The 15,509-nt window shown below is 41.9% G+C and overlaps 1 protein-coding gene across 4 annotated transcripts in view; it reads left to right on the top strand.

The window, feature by feature from the left end:
* The window catches only part of SMOC2 (SPARC related modular calcium binding 2), a 221,086-nt gene that overhangs the window by 59,994 nt on the left and 145,583 nt on the right, over window positions 1–15,509 (top strand). For all 4 annotated transcript variants that reach the window (XM_019549924.1, XM_019549922.1, XM_019549925.1 and 1 more), the window contains exon 2: window positions 11,122–11,293. In XM_019549924.1, coding sequence (XP_019405469.1) covers window positions 11,122–11,293 — 172 coding nt within the window. The remainder of the gene's footprint in view (window positions 1–11,121; window positions 11,294–15,509) is intronic.

Raw genomic sequence — 15,509 nt, 5'->3', positions numbered from 1 at the left:
CACACACACATGCACACACAGAGTGCTTGGAGATCATGAGGAGCTCTCCAACCCAGACCAGGTGGAAATTGGATAGGACTATGCTAAGCTTCACAACTATTTTGGCTGGAGCTGTGATAAGTCTATGGCAGGGATAGGATGATAGGGAAGGGAGTTCTGACTCTCCATTCAGGGGGAGCGATATGTGGAATTGTTTGTGTTCCCCAGGTTGCAGTGCAGAGTAAAGAGTGTTTGATTATTCTGTGCTTCTTGGCTTTGCTGGTCACAATCTGGGGCCAGAAAAAATATTTTTCTCTTCTGTTTCTTTGAGTGTCAAGGTTTTTCTTGCCTTCCTCAGAAGCACTGGGTGTTGGCTGTGGCCAGGGCTGGGGACTTTGACTGGAGTATGCTGATGCTCCTATTAGGATGTCAGAAGACCTAGAGTTTCCTGGCTAGAGTCTTGCTCTGCCCAGGGTCATGCCAACTGCTACAACTGGGTTCAGGAAGGAACTTTATGCTATAGTCTGTTTGGCATGGCATGGAGTTTTACCTTCCTCAAGCAGGGGACAGAGGTATGGTCCCTTTGTTCTCTTGAGTTAAGATTTTATTTTAACAAACTACGTATTTTCTTGTAGTGACAGGACACTGACAGTGCCCTCATCCTACTGCTTTACCTGTGGCAATTTAGAGGATTGTTGACATTCTCAGGCATTACCTGTGCCTGGTGGTTTGTGCTAGAGGGTTGTTCACAACATTTTTTAGCCTAGGTGAGACAATCACTTTGTCAAGGATGATTTAAAAAGGAATGATCCTGCCTTGAGGGGGTTGGATTAGATCAGTGTTTCTCAACCCATGGGTCATGACCCAAAAGTGGGTTGCAAGAATATATGAAAGGGTTGTAAAAAAACTTTTAAAACAGATTCTCCTTTAAAGGAGGAAAACATGGGAAATGGCTTTCCCCTTGCAGGATGGCAGAGTTCCAGCCTGCCTGTGGGGCCCCCCCCATGCACCACACACTGGGGGGTTGGGGCCTGGGGATGGGGGCAGTGGGTTGGGAGTGAGGGGCACTGGGTTGGGACTGGACATCGATGTTTACAAATGGGTCCTGGTACAAAAAAGGTTGAGAAGAACTGGACTAGATGACCTCCTGAGGTCCCTTCCAGCTCTACATTTTCATGATTCTATAACAGATGCTTTAACTAACACTTTTTAAAGCACCAGTCATTTTCTCATTCTAGACAATCCCAGGGAGAAGGGTGCCTGGTTATGCTGGAGATTCCCACATCTGCCAGTCAGGAAGTTATCAGTCTGAGACCCTGTGTGACTACATAAATAAACTATAAATCAAGTGCACTTTTCAACAACTCAGAGCCCTGAATTCTGTTGATTCAGGAGACAGTGCACTACAGTATAGACCTCCTGTGCACGGGGCAAGGAAGTCATGACACTATTCAACATCTTGCAGAACCAGCTGCAAGATAAATAAATTGCCTTCCAAAATTTTTGCCACAAAATAATAGGCTTCTCCAAATAGTATACTGGATTTTATCTTCTCCCTATGATGCTTTGCTGCCATGTTTTCCACCTGAACAGAAACTTACTACCTTAGTTGAACTCAATTTTAACTTTAAAAGACAAGCTGATTTCCACACACTCCTGTATGTTGAGTTATTTGCTTGTTGCAATAGACAGGCTCCATTCTTATTCAGTTAACAAAAGTGGGACTTACATTTTAACTTAAATGAAAGCAGTAGCTTCTGTGTTTAAGGCTGTGTCTACATTAAGAAAACGTGCACTAGTTCAGAGTAGGGCAGATATCAGTGTAGCTTACTTGCGTTGTGTCACAATAGTTGGGGTGTGCATTAGGTCTGTTTGCATTAGGGATGCATGCAGATTAAACTCAAAACACTGTAGTTAAATTGGTGTAAATCCTAAGTCCTGAGCAAAAAAGCCTCTTGAATAAATGTTTCTGTATTTTATTCATATTAGTATCAGACAGCATCAGGTCCTAAAGCCAAGAATACACATTTAAGACCATAAAATACATGATTTTACCTTATATCACATAATGTTGAGTAGAATCTATCCTGCTATAGTTTGGAACAACTATGAGCCATAATATGTGGCTAGTCTACATATGTTAGCTTACATATTTCTATTGCTTACTTTTCATTCTCTAACCTACAAGATGCAGAGCATCATTCAACTATCCCCATGTCTTTGAAGTGTAATACTGGCCATAGCTTCTCTGTGTTCTTGTACACAGGGTTTTGATCAATGGATGGACTGAGTTTTTGGGGTGCTGGTTATATGTTACTTCTCCTCTGTCCCAGTGTTCAGTGCAACCATTTCTATTTTGGGGTAGAGTTGTTGCATAATGTTGCTCCGCAAGATCAATGATGCTTGAAAGCACCAGGCTTAGCTTCTCAGCAGCCTGCCTGCATTGTGCAGTGGAAATACAGTGGCCTGTCTGCATTTGAGGACCTTCTGTGCTCAAGAAGTGATTTAAAGGCAGAATGTGACCCTACAGGAGTGAAACAGGATCCCACCATAAGTATGGAAATAGCATTGCAGCCTGTGGGTAAGTGCCAAAAATGCCACTTAAGCACTTAGAAAACTGCCATTTCGGCACACATAGGGAAACAGAATTCTGCTCTTGATGAATAGTTTAATAGCACAGTCAAGTAATAACCTAATTCCTGCACTTGAGGTATTGGAAACTCTTTCTAAGGCACTGGAGCACTGCTTGTGGTTGAGAAAATAAGCATCCCAACCTTCCAAAGGCCAGATGTGGGACTACTGACAAAAAACAAAATGAGAGATAAAGCAGAGCAGGAAATCCAGATGTAGAAATAATTATCTCGATGTAAGTAGGGTTTCAGGTATCTGCAATTTCATAATCTGACAATTCTAATGTTACCAAATTTATAGTAGTAAAAAGTGAAACATCACCATAACTGCATACACTAGAGGAGAACAGTTTACAACCAACGTTAGGAACCTGTAGTACAATGGACACTGAGGGAATATTTTGCAATTTCATATCCAAGGGGCATAGGATGATAAAAAATATTTCAAGATTGCTTTTATTGGCAAGGTATTTAAATAGAGATTATAAAAACTATCTGTTTAATTAATTGGGGCACAGTAGGAGGCTTGAGAGGACCTTGGTCCCAGTTTCAGCAGCAACATCAATTTTCTCTAGAAAATGCAAAGGATGAACTAGGATTTGAAGTACTGTACAATAAGCATCATCTAGGATGTTTTTATGTGTGAAAATTCTTGGTTGTAAAATGCAATGTATTGGAAAGAGTGAGACATTGGGACGTCCTCTTGAAGCTCCAGATGGAAGGATTTTATTTGAAAAAGTCTTATTTTAAAATGAGAAGTCATGGCACTTACCTGATAGCACAAATGAGAAAGGCTACAGTTTAAAACCCTCTCGCTTGTTCACATGCTACCACTGGCAGGAAACAGGTTGTATTAAAAGTGGGCATGTTGGCTATTCCCATAGCCTTCTTCATAGGGAGAGATTTGCCATAATTATCCATCCAAGAGGATCAAACTCTTTGTTTCTCTGTTAAAAAATTATTCTACTTAATTTTGAGCAGTTGGAATCAATGAAGAATTCTTTGTAACGAAAGAGCTAGTGAGCTCTGTCTTCAAGAAAATATGGGATAGGAAGCTGTAGTTCACAATATCCCTTCAGGCACTAAAAATCCCAGTGGTTGACTATAAAGTGTCTCTGTCATAGAGAGCTCTAAATAACAATGACATTTAGGGTAAGCAGCGTTTCATATATCACTTGTGGCTATGTTTCTGCATGAGAAAGCATATAATGTAATGTATAAATAACCAGCAAGATAGGAAAACAGAACAAGTAAAGAGAAATATATGCATCTCTATATTCTTCATCAACCTCCTGTGGATTGCATAATATAGTATTACTTACATAATCTGTTTATTTCATTGTTTATTCTCTACACACACTAAACAATTCATTTTGCAGATAAAGTCCCTGCCATATGGTAAAATGAGTGATTCCAAGGATTACTTCAGGCTCAGGAAAATTAAGAGATTTATTAGTTATCAAAGAAAAAATCCTTCACACTCAGACAACCTCCCTTTCAAACAGTGTTCTCTTGTAGGTTGGGGTGGGGGAGTTGTCCCCACCAATAGATTTTGCAAAATCTGCGAAATTCATAAAATTGTGATTTTGGTAGGTTCCTAATCATAGGGAATTTGCATACATGTTTGCATCACAGCACCAGACACTTTTAAAAATACACCTGTTTTAGTTCAAAAGTGCACCACTGCCATTTTCTGTGCACTGACATGCATTTTGCCGCTTATTCAACTGCATTCGATGCAGCACAGCGTGCGGCAGCTTGTGTGCAGAGCAGACTTGATTCACTGAGTCTACTCTGAACCACTGGATCTCCAGCATGTCATGAGATAAAGAGGTATGTGTATAAATTCCCATAATGCTTAAGTCAAGCACTTATATTTTGCATCATTTATTCTGTAACTTATAAGAAACTAAAACAATTCTCAACAGACCAGAGAGAGGCTCCCATGGGTCACAGGATGCAAATAAATATCAAAGTATTTCAGAAGTTATTGTGGAGCAGTCACAAATAGATATCAATAAAATACCAGCTTCTGAAATGCTGTTTTGCCATTAAGATAAACTACTGGTCACAAATACTAACTTAAGGCTAATCTTTGAACCCTTACTTGGATGAACATTGCTGTTGGTTTCAGCAATATTTATTCACCATATTTCTATCTGCTTCAGCAAAGTAAATGGTGCAGAATTAAACCTATACTGCTCTGCACTGCTACACTAAAGGCTAGAGTGCATTCGTTGTGAATGTTTGTAAAGTTCCTTTGCCTTTTCTCTTTGGCTAATAAGTACATTTATTAATCCGTCTGCTATCTACTATCATTTCTGGCAGTTGCCAGATTTTTGCCTCCCCTAGTCTTAAATCCTTTAGTTATCCTGGTGTGATGAAAACTGTTTAAATGTAAAACAAAAATTCTTCAGTGAGGTTTGGCTAACCAACGAGTTATTCAAGTGGCTTTGCCTGCTGGGTTTTTTTTTCATCCTCTGCTTTTCCAGGTTATTGCAATATCCATGAACCTATAATTTATCATCTCCTCTAAATGCTTTAAAATAATAACTTAAAAGTTTTTGGGTGAATATCCTTGAAATGAAACTTCATATATTATGAGCTCTTCTCATTTTATGGGGGGCAAGGTCTGTTCTTCAGCGTTAGTTAAGATAGCTTAGGAGATTTTCAGTTCAGTCCAGTGTTATGATCCTGATGTGTTTCCACTGGTCAGACAGATTGACCCTAATCCTTGAAACAGGTTGGTTCATTTGGTGTAACTTGATTCTCCTCAATTTGCAGCTTTCCATCACCATCCAAAATAATTTGCTGTCAGTGCATGAACTTTAGCAATGTTCTAGAGAAGGATTTCTGGTGTATGTGTAGTTGCTCATTATTTATTTTTATATTTTTATATAGCAATAGTTCACCTAGATGAATGGTTCTCAACCTATCATAACTTTTCTGAATTTGGCATCATCCTGGTTGAGAAGCACTGTTGTACTGCTTCAGCTTATCTCAGTGGTTCTCAACCAGGGTGATGGTGATGCTGCCTCAGGCAGGTAAAAGTGCTCTACATGTCTCATGTGAAGTGCAGAGCCTGAATGGAAAGTGGCTGCAGCAGGAGGGGACATCCCTGCCTGCATTAAAGAGATCTGAAAAACCTTATACATACAGGAGCCTACTCTTGCCTCAGACCTTTCCCATATGGCCGTGCATGCTCCTCCTGGAAACAGAGCACACAAGACAGGTCCACCTGAAGGTGAGTGGCAGCTTGGAGATTTATCTGTGTGTTTCCTGTGCTTCTCCACGCTGACCTGGCACCAGACTGAATTGCCCCATGCACTTCTGCTTCTAGGAGGAGAATGTGAGGCTGGCCTGGGAGGGGCTGTGGCAGGACTCAGCACTCCTGCCTGTATTAGGTTTCTGTGATAAACATACTGATGCACCCACTCCTGCCCTATAACTGGTGCTGGCTCGTCCCACAGACTCCGTCTAGTCTGGCTCCTTTGACTACGAATCTGAGTTCTTTTCAAGAGCCCTACATCATCCTGTCACTTCTAAGAAGCCTTGCCATTTACTTCACTAGGTTTGGGATCCAAGTCTTGGGTGATCATAGAGACCAACCAGTGCTGTTGCGTGCGTAGGTTGCAGGCATGTCAAAGTTCATCTTACCATTGCATGCATGCATTGTGAGCAAAGGGAGAAAGTTTCAGTTTCCATGGTTTCAGTCGATTTAGCTAAGTGTTTGCACAGTCCCCAAAATCAATGGATCTGGGAACCTCTAGGAACCATGCAATATTTGTAAAAGTGAAATAATAATCTTATTGCTAAAATGCAGAAACAAAGCAAAATTTTCCTTTTTATAAATTCAAGAAGCTAAGTTCTCTGTTCTTAAAGGTAATCATTATTAAACAAGGGGAGAAGCAGTAAGAGACCTGCATGATGGCTGCAGGAAAAGAATGCTTTTATTGTTTGTTGTTTTGCCACTAAAATATGAAACTTATGGTCAAATACTTACCATATGAATATTCTCTTTAAATGCACATTGTGAGGTTGTTCCTCTGTTCACAGAAAATGATGATTATCATGTCTTGCCATAAGACATCTGCATTTCACTTAAAGTGCTAGGAAATGCAAATATATGATAGTTTAAGCATAACAATTAGAATGATTTATGACTCACTTTTCCCCTACTACAATAAAGCACACAAGTAAAGCTTTCAGAGACCATTGCGTGCAAGATGTAAGTGTGTATATTTTGGATGCTTACATTCTGCTTTTGTTTCTCTTCCTTTCTCAAAACTTTTCCCTCTCATTAGTGTTGCTGTGTAAAATAAAGCTCAAAACGTTCTATATCCAAAAGGTCTGGTAATGAAACAACAGTATGTACTTGTTAAAATCAAGGCAGTTTTTCAGTTGGTTGATGACATTTTGTAAGGTCCGTTTCCTTGTGCTTTAATACCCTGCACTGTGATTATCTCCTGGTAACTGCATGCCTTTCATACCTTATTGCTTATCCAGAAAACAGCAAAACGATAGAGAAATTTGGTTGAGGATCCAGTGGTTTCACCTCCCCCACAGCACCAGCCTTTCTGGTGCTCAGAAAATAAATGCCTGGTGCTCATTTCTGGCTGAATATGAAAGTGGCATCAAAACTACTTGGGGTTTTGAAAATGTGTTTCAGTGTAATCAGATCCTTCTTTCCCCTTTTCCAAGAACTACATTCAGCTTTTATGCAGCTCTTCAGAGACTAAAAGCCAAACTGGTGATCATTTAGCGTGTTCAATGTGATTTGGGAAAGAAATTAGCAAGCAAAATACTTTACTGTCTAATCTGCTGTAAATCATAGCTAGAGCAACCTGACAGCAACACTTCCATCAAAGCCTGTATTTGCTTCCCTCTGTCTGTATAGCTTGAGGAGAGGATGCCGGAGGGCAGAATAGTGGAGACCAGACGTTCTAATACAGTTTCTTTTGTTACCTTTGCAGACTCACTCTACTCCAAATGCACAGGGGATAGGCTTTGTGTGAAGCAGTGAAAGCTGTATGGGGGACTGAATTTATGGGTGTACTACAATCTATAACATTCTCCTCTCCATTCCTGGCAGAGATGTGTGGAATTTATACTGCATCAAGCAGCCTTTACTTTTATTCTGGGTGAAATTCACCCTGATGCAGAGAGGTCAGCAAATAACTCTTGTACCCTGCTAGTATCATTTATCCCTTGAGGACTTAATGACATACAGGGTGTTGTTTGTGTATGGGCCTTGTGCTAGCCTCACTACACACCAATGAAGGGAATTTGCACAGGACCAAAAAAAGGCTTGTGTGGGAGGCAGGGGCAGCCATTATCCCTCAGATGCACTGGCAGTGGAGCAGAAAGAATGATCTCATTTGAAATCTTAATCAATTGAATTTTTGAAGGAGTCTTCACTGTTGGGTGGAAGCACCAGTAATTACTTGAAATACTATTGTGCCAGTTTCCCAGGGTTTTGATAAACAGGTTGTAGCCAATGTTGCTAATTAAACCTCTTAGAAGATTCAATAGCAAGAATACTATATGTGTTGTAAGGGTAAACCTCTAGTTCAGGGGTTGGAAACCCCTGGCAGGCATGCCAGTGTGGCATGTGATGACATTCTACTTGTAAATGCACCTTGCGGTGGACAGTGGGGAAAGGGCCAGGGCTGCATTGCCACAACAAGAATCAGGCCCCTTGCAGCTCCCCTGCTGCCTACCCCTGGTATGCTAACGTATTACAAGTCGAGGTTGTGGGTGTTTTGGGCACTTTGCCCCCCAAAGTTGGCAACGTCTGTTCTAGTTCCTGTTCACTACACTATAGGAAGCTCCTTTGAAGTCCACAGTCTTGGTTTCACTTCTAATATCCTTTTCTCCCTTTACTTATACACCTTCCCTTAGGATCATAGGAATGTAGGGCTGGAAGGGACCTCACGAGGTTATCTAGTACAGCCCCTACCCGAAGGGAGGATCATCCCTGACTAAACCATCCCAGCCAAGTGTCTGTTCAACATCCTCTTGAAAATTTCCAGGAATGCAGATTCCACAACTTCTCTAGGTAGTTCGTTACAATGTTTGACCACCCACAGAATTAGAAACTTCCTCTGAATATCCAGCCTAAATTTCCTCTGCTGCAACTTGAGTGTATTGCTGCTAGTCCTGTCCCCTATGGCCACAGAGAACAGTCTAGCCATGATGCCATTGGGAATAGTTTGAGCAGAATACTAATACTGACTCACCTATACAAAACTTAGTATAGAATTTCCAGTGTGTTAACATAAACTGATTCATCTGTGGCTACTCTTGTAGGCTAGGGAGAGACATTCAAAAAGCCTTAGCCTGGATTGATTCTAGATGTGGGGGGATGTGGGCACACTAGAAGGGAGGAATAGGTTGCAATTGGACCTAGACAGGTTACAGGGGTGGGCAGATGAGAACAGGATGGGTTTCAACACTGACAAGTGCAAGGTGATGCACCTGGGGAGGAAGAACCAGTACCATACCTACAGGCTGGGGAACTCCCTTCTCATCAGTGCAGAGGCAGAAAGGATCTTGGAGTCATTATTGATGCCAAAATGAACATGAGCTGACAGTGTGGAGACAGGGTCAGGAAGGTCAACCATACCTTGTCATGCATCCCAAGATGCATCTCAGGCAGGTCCGAGGAGGTGATCCTCCCCCTCTATGTGACACTGGTCAGGATGCAGCTGGAATACTGCATCCAGTTCTGGGTGACACACTTCAGGAGGGATGCGGACTACATGGAGAAGGTCCAGAGGAGGGCCACTCACATGATCAGGGGGCAGCAAGGCAGGCCCTACGAGGAGAGGCTCAGGGACCTGAACCTGCTCAGCCTCCACAAGAGAAGGCTGAGGGGGCATCTAGTGGCCATTTACAAACTAGTCAGGGGGACCAGCAGGCATTGGGGGAGTCCCTGTTCCCCCGAGCATTACCAGGAGTGACTAGAAATAACAGTCACAAGCTGGCAGAGGGTAGATTCAGGCTAGATATCAGGAGGTACTACTTCACTGTCAGGGCAGCTAGGATCTGGAACCAACTTCCAAGAGAAGTGGTGTTGGCTCCTACCCTGGGGGTCTTTAAGAGGAGGCTAGATGAACACCTTGCTGGGGTCGTTTGACCCCAGTACTCTTTCCTGCCATGGCAGGGGATCGGACTTGATAATCTGCTCAGGTCCCTTCTGACCCTATCAACTATGAAACTATGAAACTATGATTCAATCTTTGCAGGTTAGGCTAAATTAGTTTTGTAACCAGACAGACATCCCAGGAATGCAGGCACATGCCTGCTGTGGCTCAGGCTGGAAGTTGCGGGGGGGCAGGAGAGCAGCCCTCCCTTCCCTTGGACAGAGCTGAGCAGAGGGGGGCATGGCCAGGCCCTGGCAGGATGCTATGATTAAGGAGGGGGGCCCTCCAACCCCCCTCCCTGCCCTGACTAGCCCAGCAGGGAATGTTTATCACCCCTAACTCAGTGTTTATCAGCCCATTAAGAAAGCAACAGAGGGATATTACCAGCTATCTGTTGTTTCTGCCTTTGGCCTGTGAGAGGCGTCTGTGTGGGACGGGGGAACGCCTGCTTAGCAGAGAGTTGGGAGGAGAGAGGGGGAGGAGCAGAAGCCAGGCAGATGCCTGCAGAGACTGCCCGAGCTGCAGAGATGGGAGGCGCCATCTCTGCTGTGGGGCAGAGAGCCCCGGTCAGCCCAGAGAGCATGCTGGGATTCTGGGGGAGTTTGATTTCATTTAAACCAACAAGGTGTCTGGGACAGACATTGTATAAACTGGTTTGAGCCAAATCAGTTAAGTCTGATACTACATTCAACATATCTGTTCTGTTACAGGTTTAAACCAGTTTCTGATCACTTAGACCAGTTTATGTGTAATGTCTGTCCTTAGCCGTAGGTTCCATTTCAGTCTACAAGACCTCCATGGGGGTCACTGACTTCCAGCCACTTCTGAATTGACAGATGCATAACAAGGTATCCATTTAAGCATTATGTCTTTGGCACAAGTACAGGAGGAGGCTAAGACACACACAGCAAGATAACATAACTGCTGTGCTACAATTCTGTTTAACCCAGAGGTAGTAGCTAATAGATTACATTAATCATGAATTTCTATTTAAGAGGGATTCTGTTTTTGCAGACTCAGTAATTTTGCCCAAAAAGGACCCAAACCATCATTGTTCTTTTCATAGGGATTTTTTTTGTACTCAGAGATACCATAATTAAAATGTTAAAATATTAAATAAACTACCAGTATATATAGCAGAAGTATTTTCATTACAAGAATTTCATATTAGGAACTGAATGATCCCAAACCAAGAAATATGCAGTTAATTACTGTTAAAGTATGGGAGGAAGACAGGTGTTCTTTTCATTTTTGTAGGGACACACATTCTCTGGTGTAGTTGATCAGCTCGAAAAACACTTCATGTTGATGACCGTTGGCTGAAGAAGTGATTTTTAAAGAGTTTCTGGCTTTTTTTTTTAATTTAGTTTTTACGAGTGGACCAAGACAAGGACAGAGAATGCAGCCTGGAGTGTGCAGGATCCCCTCAGAAGTCAGTCTGTGCTTCGGATGGAAGGACTTTCCTTTCTCGGTGTGAATTTCAACGAGCAAAATGCAAAGATCCTCAGCTGGAAATTGCTTACAGGGGCAACTGCAAAGGTAAGCACTGCAGAAATATTCTAATGACTTGTATAATCATACTGCCAAAAATTAAGCTTTCTATAGTGTTTGAAGTTATGCTGTGTTAAGGACTAGGTCAGGGGTTGTCAACCAGGAGTACTTGCGGGTGGGCAGGGAGCAGGGCCAGAGGGGGGCAGCAGTGCCCCTCTATGGGCCACACAGGTGCCACCCAGCTGGCTGGACATGGAGGAGGGGGAAGCTCGCACACAGTGGCCTCCACCACTACCCAGCACTGAGTGCTGCCACTGCTCTGCATCCGGCCATGCACCAACTCTCCCCCCACCAGTCCATGTCTGGCTACACACCAGCCCCTGCCCTGCTTTGTGTCCAGCTGCTGGGGGTACATTTATTTTAAAAGGTTGAAAACTCCTGGACTAGGTGATTCAAACTCTAATCTGATGAAGCAAGCTGTTGCTTACAAAAGCTTATACCCCTCTGAATTAGTCTGTAAGGTGACACACTGCTTAGGTGTCACTGCCTGAACTCTATGGTCAGGTACAGTTAAACATAAACTGGTCTAAGTGATCAAAAGTTGACCTATACCCATAGCCAACAGAAGTTTGATACATATACACTGGTATAAAAATGGTACTCAGTCTAAAATAGACCTGGATTGTTGTACACTCAAACTTAATTGATTTAGGTTAGACTAGTGAATTGAATTTCTGTACCAGTTCTGCTGTTGTGGCTGGGAAGCAGCATCCCACTGAGTTAGGACAGTTCTCCCCACCTCCTGTCACCCACTGCTGCATAGGCTGACTGGGAGCAATTTGTTCCTGGTCAACATCTACATGCGTACTTCAGCACATTAGTTTAATGCACCAATTTCTAGTACCTGCATCTACAGGTACTAAAAAATGGTGAATTAGACTAATCTACTGCACAATAATTGCCATGCATGTGTAGATGCTGTTGCTTTATTTGCATTAGATTAATCTAATGTATAGTATAGTGTCTTGTGTAGCACACTCAGTATGTATTATAAAAAATGTTTAATTAGTGCCTGTAAAGTTATTTGATCTTTGTCTGAAAGATTCTACAAAGGGTAATAGTAAAAATAATAATAGATGTATTTATCTGCCAGATACAAAACAGATTGCATGGCTGTGTTTTTTTAGTGTTTTCTTGATTAATGCATCTTTATGCCAATTGTGTAACAGTAACCCCCCCCCCAAAAAAACAACAACAAGAAGGGCCATTTATGAATACCTAACTGTAAAGTATTGCTCATGGTTTCCACTAGTGAGTGGTTAAATCATTAGTTGAAAAACTAACTTTGTTAGATGCTCATGTTTTGGGGAGACCCCTGGCCTGTCAGGTTGCCCTGGGTTGTAGTAAACTATGCATCTATTTTTGTTTAATGAGAAAACTCAAGGTTCTGAGATTTATTCAGCTATTTCTCTATTAAATCTGTACTATTAAGAGACCAAAATGGCTATTTAGTCAAATTTTTCAAAGTGCCTAAATAACTTAGAAGCAGAAGTCCCACTGAAAATTATTAGAACTTCTGCTATTAATTCAAACATGAGCTTTTGAAAATAACCCAGCCAGCCATTGTGATCACCTGTTTAGTCATGTGGTTATATCTTCATAGGCCTTACTCTAACTTTTATTGACTTCAGTGGGCACATCTACACGAGATGCTAAAATGCACAGTAGACTAATTCTACTGTGCATTAGCACATCATGGCAAAAACTGTGCTATTGTACTAATGTGCAGTAGAATTAGTCTACTGTCCAAGAGGAGTTGGTTTATGCCTTTTTGGTTACTCTTTGGCCTTGACACTATGTCTTGTCCACTATCTGCAAAGTATTGTACAACTTACTATGCATTATCTACCTCATCTATTTCAGATTACCAATATTTGTAAAGACCCTTACAAACGTCAATAACGCTTTTTGCATGGCAGCTGTTTGCTTGCATGCTAGAAGTTGTAGGAATGAGACCTTCGTTTGTTTCCTTCCAATTTTTGCATTTAAGTGAGTAGTTTTAGTCCTTCTGCATAGTTGTGGGGGGTTTTTTGTTGGGTTTTTTTTTGAGAAGTGCACCCAAGTCACCTACGTTAGGTCTGAGTTTGAGAGATGATCCATCCCTTCAAGGATCAAGCCCACAATTAAAATTTTACAGCCTGCACTTCAGAAATAGGATCCCAAACAAATTTCTATTTGAGGCTTTTTGCCTGCTTCACTCCATATTTTCCATTAGGGGTGGTCAAGCTTGTTCTGTTTCCTAATTACATCCTTTTAGTTAGAAAAAATGTTTGTTTGCTTGTTTTCTTTGGTTCTTAAATTGACTCACCCTTGAAGTAGATCCATGGGGTTAAATTACAGGAATAAAATATTTGTAAACTTGTGTCAAGTTTGAAATCCAACAAAGTAGTTTGACATGTTGGCAAAACTTCATACTCTGCAACAAGCTACTTCATTTATTCTTTACTTCTTTTCTTACTTCAGAAAATCTGGATAATGCATTCTCCCAGTGTTTTGGTCTCCTTTATCATCAGGGATTGTGGTTTTCTCTGATAAAAAAAAATCCCCAATTTCCAGTTTAAAAAAACCCCTCAAAATCCACATTTTCCCATAATTAAAATGAAACACCACTAATATATAGAGAGGTAGTAGGGCTGTGTGAAGCTTCGGTCCCTGATTTGATTTGGTAAAGATTCGGCCCAATTCAAATCATAGCACCCTTTAATCTCTGAATCAGTTCAGAACCCTCCGAATTGATTTGGACAGATTCAGCGATTCAGACATAGATACAGCTTTAAATGTTTTTTCTACATACCTTTAGGTAGCAGGGACTCTGAATGCTGCAGTGTTGGGGCACATGGAGCATCCCACAGAAGCATGGGGGTGCAGGGGGTGGCTCCCCAGTGTGCTCGGCAGCAGACCTGGAGGTGGACCAGAAGGACTTCTGGTTCACTTCCTGGTCCACCGGGGAGCATGCTGGGGGGGCCACCCTGCGCCCCTCTGGCTTGCGACTGGTGCCTCCTGGATCTGGGGGCACTTGGGGTCCCCCTGTGGCTGATTGCTGAGCTGGGGGAGGTATGGGGGTCCCCCCAGCACGCTCCCTGGCAGACCCAGAAGTGGACTGGAAGTATTTCTGGTCTACTTCTGGATTTGCTGCTGAGCACGCTGGATAGGCCCCCGCACTCCCGTGGGACACTCCATGCACCCCAGCACCACAGCGATCACAAACCATGCCTGCTACCTCAAGGTATGTAGAAAAAACTTTTAAAGCTGTGCCTGTGTCCGAATAGCTGATTCGCCAAATCAGCATCAAATCGTCAGATTTGGATTCGACCAAATTGAATCAGGGTCAGTAATCCAAATCAGCAGATCGAATCACTGCCCCTGATTTGGGCTGAATCTGAATCTGAATCTGAATCGAATAGAACCCATTTTGCACAGCCCTAAATATAGTGGTGTTTCATTTTAATCATGGAAAAATATTGATTTTGGGTTACTTTTTCAAAACCGGTAATTGGGGATTTTTTTTTTAATCAGAGAAAATCAGGATCCCTGCTGATCATATTTACACTCTTCTGACTTTAGCGGTAGGCTTTGCACATTTGTTCTAGAGAATCTGAGCTGGCAAGCTTGGGGAAACGTTGACATGCTTTCACTCTTAAATGTAGGGTTTGAGTTTCTACACAACAGTCTTCTTCTTAAAACATAAGTATAGTGGTCATCACAAAGATTTACCTTCCCTTATTCTCTTTCCAGGAAAATGAAATGCATATAGATATATATAAAGAGGAAAAGAAACAGAGACCACACAGGTTCAATCTCTAGGAGATAGTTTTCCACATCAGCTCTTTCTATTTGCTCCAGCAAACTTCTAAATCACCAAGATTGCTTTCAAGAGACATTTTGTCTTATCCTCCTCCTAGATGAAACACTATGCTAGTTCTTCATTTCTTTCATAATGTGCCATTGTATTAGCTGATGGATCTAGTTCCTTAAAAGAACAAGGATAACATAATGGAGTTACCTGATCCAAAACTTCTGTTGCTCCTGCTAACAACAGGAAGAAGTATTCTACATTTTGCATTAGTGCATTAAACATATTTAAAGCTTTACACTATGAAACAGAGTTTTATAGTTTTTTCTTAATTTTTTCCAAATGCACTGATAGCATATATATGTGTATATACTTTTCCATAAAAATTCACTATTTTTTGGCATGTATGGC

Source organism: Crocodylus porosus, unplaced genomic scaffold (assembly GCF_001723895.1).
Source record: "Crocodylus porosus isolate Cpor-Errol unplaced genomic scaffold, CroPor_comp1, whole genome shotgun sequence".
NCBI lineage: Eukaryota > Metazoa > Chordata > Crocodylia > Crocodylidae > Crocodylus > Crocodylus porosus.
Note: the sequence above shows the minus strand (reverse complement) of the source record. Positions and strands in the feature narration are given on the sequence as shown.